At 32.8% G+C, this 14,182-nt stretch overlaps 1 protein-coding gene across 1 annotated transcript in view; it reads right to left on the bottom strand.

Moving 5' to 3' along the window:
* The window catches only part of Nkain2 (sodium/potassium transporting ATPase interacting 2), a 922,696-nt gene that overhangs the window by 438,227 nt on the left and 470,287 nt on the right, over nucleotides 1–14,182 (bottom strand). Inside the window, exon 3 of the mRNA XM_048354015.1 lies at nucleotides 11,737–11,817. Within this exon, the coding sequence (XP_048209972.1) occupies nucleotides 11,737–11,817 (81 nt within the window). The remainder of the gene's footprint in view (nucleotides 1–11,736; nucleotides 11,818–14,182) is intronic.

Here is a 14,182-nt window from a genome sequence, read left to right as displayed (position 1 = left end):
ATAACATTCTTCATTTTATCTAATGACCAACTGAGGCATAATGTTGACAAAATAGTGCAACTTATTCTGTACATATATTTCTCTCATTCCAAACACACTCTCATTCTATTTTTTCCATCTCAATACATGGAAAAACTAAATTTTGATGGCTTAGGTTATAAGCCTGGAAGTCAACTTGACCAATTTATTTCTATACTCTGAACCCAAAACATTAGAAAATCTTGTTGCATTAATATAATCTTAAGAATGCAACTACATTTAATCTTACATGACACCAACCTACCTACTCACTTTTCTCTACCTCTATTTATACTCAATTCAGTCAGAAAGTATTTGTAATTTGGATGTACTATCAAACTTGATTTCCTCTTGCAATTGTTTCCTAATAATATATTCATAAGAGTCACAGAGATTTCATACATATATAATTTTGTATTTTATTCCTTGTTTTATTATGGTTAGGACAACATGTAGGGATAATAACATGGCTCGGTAGAGTCATTGCCTGGATAACACAATGTCCTGTATTTGATTCTCATACCCCCACCCCAAGCCAAAAGCATTATGTACAAGCTCTACACACTGTCTCAAAACTGGTCAAAATTAGGAAAATATTTATATTAAATTCATAGACCTATCATGTTCAAACATCTTACAGAAAGAATCATCCTTCAATTGTTGGCTCAAGCATAAGATGAAGGATAAGTGTAGACTTACTTTGGAAACCTTGACAAAGAATTAGAAGGATAAAAAAGGAGAGCATTAGCCAATGATTTAAATATATATATATATATATATACATATATATATAATTTGACAGATAGTTATCCTGTGAATATGTAAAACATTTTAATTTAAACACACCACAGATGATGATTTGTGTCTGTGTAGATTAAATATTTCTAACATTTTCTCCGAAGTGTATAAAAGTATTTTCCTAAACAGAAAAGCTCAATGTGAAGTAACCCTGAATTTCTTCTGTCTTAACACAGTTTATCAGTTAAGAACAAACAAAACAAATCAGTTTAAAAAAATCCCAAGGACAATTATTGCAATAAGTGAGAAAAACTGGCTTTCTTCTCTCTCGGAAAGGCAACATTTTCAGGCAAGTAGACAGCTTCTGGAAAAATAAATGTCGATCGAACAGACCCTGGAGATCTGAGAGGAGATAGATGTCACAGAGAGCTTGCACATCCTGCTCAAAATATTGTCTCTTTGTGTTGATTTTGTTTGTTTGCTTTCAACACATCCGGAGAGAATATATCTTGAAATTTGGCCAAAAACCTGGTCAAATAATGATCTAGATTATAAGATACCTTAGGCATATTAAACTCAAGCCAATTGTCTTCTGCTCATATGAATTTGACATTGTTTTGTCACAAGAGCTTTTGGTAGGACCAATGAATTTATTTCCAAGTCTATTTTAATTTATCCTCATTTCTGAATATGTTAATGTTTTTTTCTTTGTTCTTTTTCAGTGTTTATGTATCTTCAGGATTATTATTTTCATAATTTGGGGAAGATATCCTAGGTTCTGTTTTATTTTCACTTTAGCTTGACTAATAATGGTCTTCCTAAGAGGTTCATGTCACTTAAAACCCTGGAGAGAAAATTTGGTCTTACTCAATACTCAATTAGAATACTCATTCAGAAGTAACATGCTTAATACCAAGTAAGTGATCTCAACATAGAAAATGTTGGAACACTTTTATATCACATCTATAGTGTGTTTCACCTAGGTATAAGAAAACTGTTAACGTGCTAGAGGTTACATTCATATTAAACAAAGAAGTCAGTCACAGATGAAGAGAACTCAGCTCTCTGGGGTTTAGGAAAGTCTAATGGCCCACTCATTATTTCATGAGGAATTAATAGTTTATATTATCTCATACTATACCTTTCCCATCCACTGTTCCTATTACTTAATATTCTGTTCCCTTAGTTTTCAAAATGATATTGCTAGCTTTATATGTCTTCAGGGATAACTAAAAGAGAAAAAAAGACACCCAGCAGCACTAATTATTTGGCTATTTGGCTATATTAAATTCAGGCTTTTATTTTATTTTTTTATGAGAACTACGAAACAGGAAGCAAAAAGACAAGAAGAATTGAACTCATTAGACAGCACACTATGATGTCGCAGTTAACTTACTATATAAATGCGATAAAAAAACCTAAGTAGTTGGAGGTCTGAGTGTGGAAACTGCTTAATAGATGTGTTGTACTACTACTATTAGGATGCAGACATTTCAGTCCATCCATTCTGCAGCCACCTGGCATGAACCTAGTGGATCCTTCACACCCCAAGGATGTTCTTATTCCTGAGAGGGCGGGTATGGTTTCAGACTAATTCAGAAGCAATTGCAGATGGTGCCAAAATGTGTGATAATGGTTTTCCTTTCTGGACTAATTAAGCACACCAAATGCATTCACTCTTGCGATTGAAATAAAAGATATGAGCACCTGTCATGAGAGAATTTTTTCATCAGAGTAGGAAAGAAACAGACTGTGACACTTCGCAAAATTCTTCCTAATTACTTCAATTTTACATTTTTCACCTCTGAGTGTGAAAACCCCAGAGTCCTGCGATTACCATTACACTTGGTCTTCCAGCAGGTTAGATGCACTAATGAAAGATACAAGAAAAACAAATTCTATTCCACACATAGGTTGCTTACTTTAATTCATCCGCCTCCTTTGACCCTTCTAAAGCGCTTTGCTAATAGCATCAGGCTGCACAATCAATTTTCATTATTAAAATATGATCTTTAAAGAGGAGGGAAATTAACACTTTAAGATACTGAAGTGTAAAACAACTTAAATATTTTATAATTTCTTCAGGTAATTTTTATTCAGAAAAGAAAGCTACATAGGCTTCTTTTCTTCTATGGCTTCATGTCTAAAAATATGGTACTTACTTATCATTGCTCATTTGTGACCTATAGTGCACTGGTTTACTAATCCAAAAGTTCCACTGCATTTTCAATGTAAAATTTAAGTATAAGAAAGAATAAAATAAGTTTGTTACCACATGAAAGGCAAGGCATGGAGAAATATCAATATTTTGTTCTTTTTAAGAGACTAACTGTAGAGGCTAGAAGCAGAGAAAATATTTCATTATTTATTATTCTTTTATTTGTGTTTTATAGAGTGTTCTCTAGTTCAAAAAGCATCAACTGTCTTCGAGTGAATCTATAGGCAAAGAAATTGACACTATGTCCTCGAAAGCTAATTTGACAACTGCCACTCCCAATTAAATTTACTCACATATTCAAATACAGAGTGGTTTTTGGTGATAGCTTACAGTGGAAAGAAATTATTTTGATAAGGTCACCAAAAAACTTATAGAACTGGATATTTTCTGAAGTTAAATTTTGAAATCATTTAAAGACAAGAACCCACTTAGCAGGCGTTAGTGGTTTTTTGTTTTCATTTTTCAAATATTTCTAAATTTAAAGCATAAAATTGGATGTAAATGCATTCCTACATTTTTAGGTGGTTCTAGAAATACTAAGAAACAGATATAAAAGCATAGCATTTCCAAACTGGGCAAAGAGTGGAAGCCCTATTCTAATTTTTATATAGTAAGCTTTGGAAACAAACAGGAAAAGCAACCTACTTTTGGCAAGTTTTTTTTTTTTTATTTCTAGTAGGGAATATACTGAGATAGTAATTTCTGTACTTGTGTTTTATGCTGTTTACATTGAGTTAATGTCTTCCTCTGCTTGATAGAAATTTGTGTACTTTTTTTTTTAAGAACCAAGAAAGAAATGGTGCTTTATTTTTTTAACTTTGAAAGAACTTAGTCTTTTCCCAATCTGTGAGCTTTCTGTTTATCTTGGGAACTATGTCCTTTGCCCTGCAGAAGCTTTGCAGTTTGATGCAGTCCCATTTGTCTAGCTTTTTCTTGATTTGTACTATTTCTGGGCCTTTATTAAGGCAGTTTCGTCCTGTGCCAAGGAGCCCAAGTGTTTCTCCTACTGCTTTTTTTAGTGTTTTCAGGGTACCTGTTTTTATTTTGAGGTCTTTGATCCATTTGGAATTGATTTTGGTGCAGAGTGATATATAAGGATCTAGTTTTAGTTTGTTGCAGGTATTGAACCAGTTTTGCCAGCATTATTAAAGAGGTTATCTTTCTTCTATCCTATTTATTTTAGCTCCTTTATCAAAGATTAAGTAGGGATAGTTCCGCGGGTCATTTCTGGGTCTTCAGTTCTGTTACATTGTCTTCAGGCCTGTTTGTGTGCAAATACCAAGCTGTTTTTATTACTATAGTTTTATAATACAGTTTGAAGTTTGGTATTGTAAGTCCTCCAGCACTATTCTTTCTGCCTAGGATCTTTACCGGCCATACAATGGACAAAGGCCTCATATCAAAAATATATACAGAACGAACAAAATTAAATTCCTCCAAACAAACCCCTCAAAAACCAACAGCCCCCTCAACAAGTGGGCTAAAGACTTAAAAAGAGACTTCTCTGATGAGGAAATGAGAATGGCCAAGAGACATATGAAAAAGTGCTCTATATCACTGGCCATAAAAGAAATGCAAATCAAAACAACATTGAGATTCCACCTCACCCCAGTAAGAATGTCCTTTAACAAGAAAATTAAAAATAACAAATGTTGGAGGGGATGTGGCCAAAGGGAACCCTACTTCATGGTTGGTGGGAATGTAAACTGGTTCAGCCACTCTGGCAAGCAGTATGGATATACCTCAGAAGGCTAAACATAGAGCTCCTCTATGACCCAGCAGCCCCTATTTTGGGCATTTACCCAAAAGACCACAAACAAGAACCCACTAAAGCCACCAGCACAACAATGTTCATGGAGCACAATTTGTCATAGCTAAAACATGGAACCAACCCAGATGCCCCTCAATAGATGAATGGGTCAGAAAAATGTGGTACATATACACAATGGAATTTTATGCCTCTATCAGAAAGAATGACATTGCCCCATTCGTAAGAAAATGGAAGGACTTGGAAAAAATTATACTAAGTGAAGTGAGCCAGACCCAAAGAAACATGGACTCTATGGTCTCCCTCCTAGGGAATAATTACACAGGATAGTCACAGCAGAGGATCACAAGAGCCTAATAGCTATGCCCTTATTACTGCATAAGATAATGCTAAGTGAAATGAACTCCATGTTATGGAAACGACTGTTATATCACTATTGTAATTACTTTCAATATGCCATGTGAAACCGAAGCTTCTTTTGTTGATGATCCTCTTGTATCCATTTTCTGTGGTTGTACCCCCGCTATCACTGTATCTCATCTTAGTACCCTGAATAATGTATATACTGGTATTAGAACTAGAGAAGTGAAAGGGAATATGAAAATCGAGAGACAAAGGATAAAAAGACAAATGACTCCAAAAGCAATACGTGCACAACCATTTGGTTAAACCAACTGAACAACTCATGGGGAAAGAGGGCAAGGGGGAGGGGGAGCAGGGAATGAGGGACGAGGTAACTAACAGTACAAGAAATGTACCCATAACCGACCATATATAACTGTAACCCCTCTGTGCATCATTTGACAATAAATAAGTAATAAAAAAGAAGTCATTCTATGTAAGAAATAACATTGAAATGAAACTTTTAGATTTATAAGAGAAAGTAATAATTACAAGAAAGTTTTGCGTTGAAACTGTACAAATTTACTTCTTAACAACTGAAGGAATAGTTCAATCCATTTTTGGCTATTACCAGAGAGAGAAGAGGAGGCCATCAGAGTTTCAGCACTATACATGGGCAAAGCTTTGAAATAATAGCTGATCAGTAGATGAGACACCTGAGTTAATGTTTTGAGGCTGTCATAGAGAAATTTGCCAGCCAAACAGCTTTACAAGAGTCAAGTCTATTCCAGGAGAACAGTCTGCTATTACATCAAGCTGTTTTGGTTATCTGTTCATATTGCTTTCTGAAAGAGCCTGTAATCAATATTTCACATACATGTCACTTCTGAATCATTCATTAGAAATAATGTTTATTCTTTTACAAAGACTTCTTGAATGCACATGAGGACTCATACAGAAGGCCCTACCTGCCCCATTCAACCTTTTTATGCTCCACAAAGGAAGGAATGGGATTCTTAACAGTTGTAGTGGAATTTAGAAGTATTTAGGAATAAGAAAATACACTAAAAATAATACCTTATTTTCTTCAAACAAGATTGTGAAGTATTCATATTATGATCTCCCAAATACTTTCAGAATTTTACCAGTTTATGTGGAGATGACATTGTGGATTTTTCTTTTTGGTCACATGTTTGTTTGTTTGTTTTTTAAATTAGTGAGTTAGTTTCTTTATTGGATAAAATGTACTTGGGAATTAAATTTATTTCATATTTTGTTTTCCAAATATTGGTCTATTTCATCCCAATTTCAAATACATTGACTTCAAATTGCTTGTAGTGAAATGTTTCTCTCACATACATTGTCAATTTATAGAGTCATTTGCACAATATGTGTGTATGTATATATAAATAAATAATATATATATATAGTTTCAATCACTCTTGGTAAGTTTTTTTAATTTTATTAACATCTTTTAAAAAAAACAATGTGCTTATTGATTTTTTTCTGTGTATTGAGTTTAATTATTCTCTTAATTATTTCTCTCTCTACTTTAAAAGGACTACATTGGCTGTTCTTTTACCAAATTCTGGACATGATGATATAAGTGACTGCTTTTTTAAAAAAAGTTTTTTGTCTTTTAATATCTTTATTTAAACTTGTATACATTTCTTTTACCTTAATCTCATAATTTGTAATGAATTAGTACCTAGATTCCATTTTGTTATCTGTTCGGCCCAGGGTTATAGTTATAAACTTTCTAGGCTAAATTCTACAGTGGTCAGAGGATACTAGCTTAATGTTTGCAAATATTTTGATGAAATAATAAATTATGACAAAAGGTATCATTTTCAAGTGATAGAGTAATCATAAATTATGATATAGACAAATAAAGAGGTTCAAAGATCCTGGTTCTTATGTTAGAAACCTTACAAGGAAGTAGAAGGTAAAATTAAAGAAATGAGAATTTAACAAGAAAATAAAATTTAGTATAATGAATTATTTAAATAGTAAAGGAAAACATGCTCCTTAAATAACTGTAGTAAACCTAATTTCTAGATTTAGGAAAGAATTGTATTATATTTATTTATTACAACTGTAGAATATTTGATACCACATTGCAAACCCAAATCAAAATGACTTCTTGAAAATGAATTTTTTACTTTAAATTTGTTAGCAGTAGTGAATAGTTTACTTGGAATGCATGAATTTTGCAGCAAGGAATGCAAATTTTGTTTAAAAGGATCAAATACAGTCTATTCATAATTGTTCAACTTACTTTCAAACATCATAGGTATTGTTTGTTTGCTAATAATTTTTACTTTTTCAACTAAAAGTAATTATAATATTCCTCTCCACACACTCATCTTATGTATAAATTGATAAGAGCAAAGTTTGCTGGAAGTACTGGATTTTTTGAGGAGGAAAAAGAAGTTACAAATATAAAACTACATTGTTACAATAGTGTATTTTTCCATAGAACACTCATTTTTGTTTTTTGTTTTTTGTTTTTTTTTTCAAATTTTTATTATCAAACTGATGTACAGAGAGGTTACAGTTTCATATGTTAGGCATTGGATGCATTTCTTGTACTGTTTGTTACCTCGTCCCTCATCATTTTTGGTTTAACAATTTGTTTCTAACAGCTGCCAGGGTGTGAATGGTTTTATTTATTTACTTATTTTTTGTCTTCCACACTCACAAAGGGGGCAGCTTATTCCCCAAATCCTAAATAGGACATATTCTTGTCTGGCTTTTCTATATAGCAAAATTTTAAAAGTAACTTGCATCTATATCTCAAAAGCAACTATCATGATTATGAAAACACGGCAGTTTTCTCAGAATTGTATTTTACTTTCTGAAACATACATACCACTTAATATTGTTAAGTGTTTTGGGCTTTGCTTAACTAGAGAAGTTTCCAGGATATAAAAAAACCTGAGAGACATGAGCCTTTGTCTTTCATCTCACTAGCTTATAGCAAAAGAAATTGGACTGCTTCAGGTTTAAAATAATCCATTGTTTTGTCCTGAATGTTCTACCAATTTGGTTTTATTTCTAAAAAATACGTTATCAAGTAGTGTTACTGCAGATATTACAGAGCAGAAAATGAAATAACAAAATACTTATTTGCGGAAAATAGAATATAAGTTCAAACTGAGTAAGTTATACTTTATCACATCAAATAAATAAATTTTTTGCCTGTGCATTACTACTATAGAGAAAATTGTTTCACTGATTCTATTTTTCAAGATGATAAACTAGATGGGTGAATAACTAGGTTGCATGTATTTGCCTGCTAACAGGAATTAATATCTATTACTGAGTAAATGGCAATGATACATCATATTTCGGTTCCAAACAACTCAACTCACTGATGGCTCAGGTTAGCTTCTATTTTCTCTATTGGATATGTGATAAGAGAATCATAACTGCTAAAAAAAGTAACTAAAGAAATTAATGAGAGTTTTATGAAAAATATTATCTAATGGACACACTGTTAGTGTTCAAAAGTAATGGCCAACAAAATTGGTAGACACTAATGTTAAAGATTAACTTCACCTTGGTTTCCTTAACAGGATACTTCTTAAAGCATCAACCCAGGAAACATCATTGAATACTTAATAATTTTACTTTTTACACTAATATTCAAATTCTAATATAAATTAAAGCTGGGAATAATTATTATGTAGTGCATATATTTCTGCCAGTATCATATATACTATCCACATTTTTTGTCAATTTAACTGAAATAAAAGTATTACATACCTGCTTCTTCATTTAATAAAAGTAAAACTAATTTTGCTTTAGCATGAAAGTTAATAATAAATATATTAATTAAGATTTTAGGAACAGCGCTGAAATTTCATCAAAAGTTTAATGAATAAAATGTATATAAAATATATCTATGTGTACAAAGAACACTGAAAATAAATTTTGATTCTTTGGGTTATTAATGTAAATATATCATTCCACTACTGAGTGTAAATACTGAATTAATTAATGAGTCACATCTCTAGTTTATAAACACATGGCACATAGGAGAAGCAGAAAAAAAACATAAAATTTTGTATTCTAATTCTAACTAAAATTTCCCTCATTATATAATTATATTTCAATATTTGTTATAAAGCATTCACCTATTTACAAAATACTTGATGGAAATAAATATAGAATCATTCTTGTACATAGAGGAGGACCACAGGACTCACTCCCTGGTTCTATTTCCCATATGTATTCTTAGCCTTAAAGTAACTGACACATTCATATTGTGGACGCTCTTTTACTTTTTTGTTTGTTTTAGAAAAAAAAAAGAATGGTCTATTCTTGGTCTATGTCAGATTGAGCATTGTCAGCAGTTCCAGCAGTGCTAATTTTGGGGGGGGGGGGTACGGGGCAGTGTTGGGGCTTGGACTCAGGCCGTGGGCTCTGTCCCTGTCTTCTTTTTGCTCAAGGCTGACACTCTACCTCTTGAGCCAAAGCACCACTTCTGGCCTTTTCTGTTTATGTAGTGCCGAGGAATCAAACCCAGGACTTCATGCATACAAAGCAAGCACTCTACCACTAAGCCATATTCTCAGTCCAGCAGTGCCATTTTTGAGTTTGCAATTCTCTGCCCATTTCTCAATCACTAAATGCTTCCGTCTTTCCCTGAATTACTAGAAGAATGTGAGGCAGCTGCAGCAGTTAAAGAATTGAGTGTTATAAACACACCTTTCTAAAAACTTCTGAGAAAGTAAAGGAAGTAAAACGCTGGACAGATACTACACAATATTACTCTTCATGCTTTTTCAATAGATTATTCCTTAAAAAGAACATAGTTATATTTTCAACTATTTCTTAGAGCTTTGCCTTGGTTTAGAAATTGGAAAGGAAAATAATATATTTTCAACAGCCTCATTGCTAAGGACAATCATCACTTGCTTCTTAGCTTTAGAATATTTAATCCTTTGCAATGTAAGTCTCAAATTATAATGCCGTAAAATGTGCCTTCATATGGTTTCAATTGCTCATGTTGAAGATCTCGAGATGCCACGTTTTATTCGGAGGCTGAAGCAATCAGGTGACTCAGTGAGCACAATTATAGAGGTTGCAATTATAAGCTGCAAACTGCTTGGCTCAAATTATACATCTGTCATCTATCTATCTATCTGCCAGTTGCCTGCCCATCTATCTAATTGTCTATCTATCTATCTATCTATCTATCTATCTATCTATCTATCTATCTATCTATCTATCTATCTTACAAACGTTCTGCTCATTTTATACAGCCTACACATCTGAACACCATATTCAAAATTTTAAAGTGATTCTTTTAGATAGAAAATATCATTAGAATCAATGTAATGTAGAATTTCATTGAAGAAAGTGGTTATAAAGCTTGAGAGAGGTGTATGCTGAGAAGCAATTCAAGTCCTCAGGAAGATGTGTCTGCTTTTCTCTTAAGGAGGCAGATATGAGTGTAAAGCAGCAATCTTATCTGTGTGCCTCCAGGAGGAGCCTGGCCAATTTCTTTCCATTGGCTATGCCACCTTCCTGAAAGGACTTCCTGAGATCAGAGAGCAGAGCATGAAGCCCTGTGAGAATCACAGAAATGCCGTCCACCAGGAAGATTTTGCTGGGCACAGTAGGACTTGAATAAATTCATAAACTATGTACCAGAATGCACTGGTTCTCTTTTATACTATAATGTTCCCTGCTTATATTTTTCATTCTTTATCTTTAAGACAAAGTATGTAAAATTATTTGTACTTGATAGAAATTCATATATCACATTTAAGCAATGTCTGTCTGTAATTTCTGTATGTGTATTAACATTCTCCTCCTCTCTGTCCTGCTCAAACTAGAAATCCTCAAGTGAAGTTCCTAATTTTAAAAACTCACCATCTTCGCAGGGATATTCTGCTGTAGGAATCAGTAATTTTTTTTTTTACAGTTCTTGCCTTTCAAAGTACATAAGTATAAGCTTGACATTCTCGCAAGAGTCATGATTTACAACTGCTTTGAATGGATTACTTCTTTTGATTTATTTACTATAAATTATATTCTAACGGACAGATGATGGTGGATTTCAAAATCTGACATTATTTCAATGGTGGATGTATTTATGTTAAACATAAAAACAAAACACAAAACTCCTAAGCACTAAGTAAAGATGTCTAAATGAAAACAGTTCTAAAGTATTATTCTAGATTATTTTAGAATAAAGAGACCATTTCACTATTTTCTAAAATAACATAATTTCTGTAATGATTTTATCCAACTCTAAGTCTTAAGAGTCCAAATTAAAGTGATTCCAGAGCTTTATGATTTGTAGTTGTGTAGAATATTTAGTAGAATAAAAATAAATGTGCATGATTTTTAAAGCATGCTTAAGATTTTTGTGCGAAAGAAAAATTCTACTAAGCTTGTTTTATAACGGTACATTGCATTATCACTGTAATAATTGATATTTTATTACAGTTTGGCTCAAACTCAGGAGCACATTTTTGGGAACCCACCAACATATTTTTGACAACCGAACTGTGGACACTTTTCAATTTACCATGATGCTCAATACATTAAGGGAACAAAGGCAAGATGAATCCCTGACTTATTAATAGAGATTTTGTGGACATACTATTAGTGATCAAGCAACCAGATCACGATTTACCTTTGAGAGATCTCCAGCCTCCAAATAGAAGCAGGTAATAAACACATTCCATGTAACCCAGAGGATTAGCCAAACAGCATACTGTAAAAAAGTGCAAGAGAGAAATGATATATAATTAGTTTGGAATCAGTGGAGCCAGAGTCATGTAGAAATTGAACTTCTGAATACCAGAATCTCAAGACTTGTGCAAAATTAAATATCAGACAATGTTTTCTTCTAAGGAACATGATTAGGAACACTTTTATCGCTGTTGATATTTACCCTCTGTTGTGGCTTCTTGTAGTATTCCAGTGCAAATGAACTGAATGATAACTTTTAGAGAAAGAAATAGTAGCTCAAATTTTTGTTTTAAGGTGTAATGATTTTAGGTTCTAGTCATATTAAAATAAAATGTGAGGTGCTCCAAAGGCTTACCAACTCCATTAAAAAGGAAAACTTGTATTTCTGTTGAGTAAAATAGTCTTCACACATAATAATTTACAACCTTCTCCACATTATCTTGGGTGATCTTCTAAGTAACCACCAAGCCTCCTTCTGGTCTCATTAGCTTTCTTTCATTGAAACCACCTTTTTCTTTTTTCCCCTCAGTGAAATCTCCCATAATCCTTCATAAGAATGATTTTTACAATGAATATTTATTAATTTACTTTATTGTTTGTTATTAGAGAGGTGATGTATAGAAGGATTTCAATTACATGAGTTAGGTAATGAATACATTTCCTATTGTACAGTGCCTTCTGTTCTCTCACTATCTCTCTGTTCCTCCTTCCTGTCACAACCCATGAGTTGTTCATCTCACTTTCATCAGTGTCCAGTGAGCTCCACTGACATACTTTTTTACCCTTTTTTCCCTCAAGTTCTGTGCCCTCTCCTCAACTCTTCCAAATAAATGCACTTGAATATGCCATACATAAGATAGTGAAGACAAACCCAACAACTAAAAACTAAAACGAAAGAATTCTGTTTCCATATCTTGGGTTTTGTTTCAGTATGCATATTATTTTATACAAATAAGAAAAAGGCATTTAGACATTGCACTTTTGTGTTTCTCTCCCTCATCCTCCTTTGGTCTCACTGTGTGTGAGTATCTAGAATTGTATTTTAGGTCTAGTTTCTGCATATCATAAACAATATTTGCTATTATTATTATGCTTGCTATTTTGTGTACCATCACAGTGGTGATGAAGTTTCTTTACAAACAATGCTTCTGTTATTTCCATCAAGAAAAAAAAATACTTAACAACATGCTAGAAAGATATTGAAGGTAGGGAGAGCAAGGTGAAGATAAATTCTTAGGGGCAACTAAAACAAACAAAAACAAAGAAACAGCAAATGATCATATTCTTATCCAGGAATCCAAAAAAGATACAGAATATAAACTCAAGGAAAGAAGATGAGAAACTGCATCATTCATTTTGGAGGAAAAAAAAATAGAGTGAAACTCCTTCCAAGAGAGGTGAATCGAACTTACAGACTTTAACAAATTAATGACAGTCAAGTGAGGGGGTAGGTGGAGAAATTTTATTGTAGAATATTGTCAACAAAACAGAGGATATGACTTTTAAAAATTGGGATAAGAATGTATAACACCAACTCCCTGCTTAATGCCCCCGGTTCTTTTTGTTTTAGTGAAGAATTTAAAATCAATATTTCTGGATTCCAGAACATACTGTGTTAACTTTTTAATTCATGTGTTTCAGTTCCTCTCTCAAATCATTTCAGATTCCTGCTAATTGATGTTTCATGTCCTTAAAAGCTATTTCTTACCTCTGTTCATTTTTGCATGTTAATCCTTTGTCCTTATTAATTATTCTCTTCTCTGGACACTCTTTTTACCTCCTCTGTTTTTTTTGTTGTTTGTTTTTACAATTTTGTCTTCAATGGTCATCGAGAAGATCATTTCCTTAGTAACATCAAGTCAGAACTGATTGAGACTTACTTAATGCTCCAGTAGACTGCACTTCTCCTTATTGTGTGCTCTTCTTTAATCATTAATTGTACCCCAGAAGTATTTCTACTTCCTTTATGTATCTTTGCATTATTTTTTTCTAAAGCCGAAGAATCATAAATAACTTTATTTTATAGGAGCTTTGTTGCAACAAAATCTAATTTTCATTTATTTTTCAAAAATGCATGAGATTTCATCTTTCATTTTAAGTGTCCTTTTACTTTTCCTTGTGGTATCTGGACACTTGTTCCCTTTCCTTACTTCCCCAGGCCATTTGGGGACTATTTCCATTTATTATAAGAATAAATTTACACAATGTTAACAGACAGCACATATTTCCTCTAATCACACTCTTGTTCTGATTCAAAATACAGTGTGATTTTTTTCCCCCATGTCTATCCAATTCCTTACAAATGGATCAATATTCTTTCTGATAGAAGCATGGAATTCCATTGTGTATATATGCCACAATTTCTTTATCCATTCATCTACTGAGGG

The sequence above is a fragment of the Perognathus longimembris genome, chromosome 9 (genome assembly GCF_023159225.1).
Source record: "Perognathus longimembris pacificus isolate PPM17 chromosome 9, ASM2315922v1, whole genome shotgun sequence".
Taxonomy (NCBI): domain Eukaryota; kingdom Metazoa; phylum Chordata; class Mammalia; order Rodentia; family Heteromyidae; genus Perognathus; species Perognathus longimembris.
Note: the sequence above shows the minus strand (reverse complement) of the source record. Positions and strands in the feature narration are given on the sequence as shown.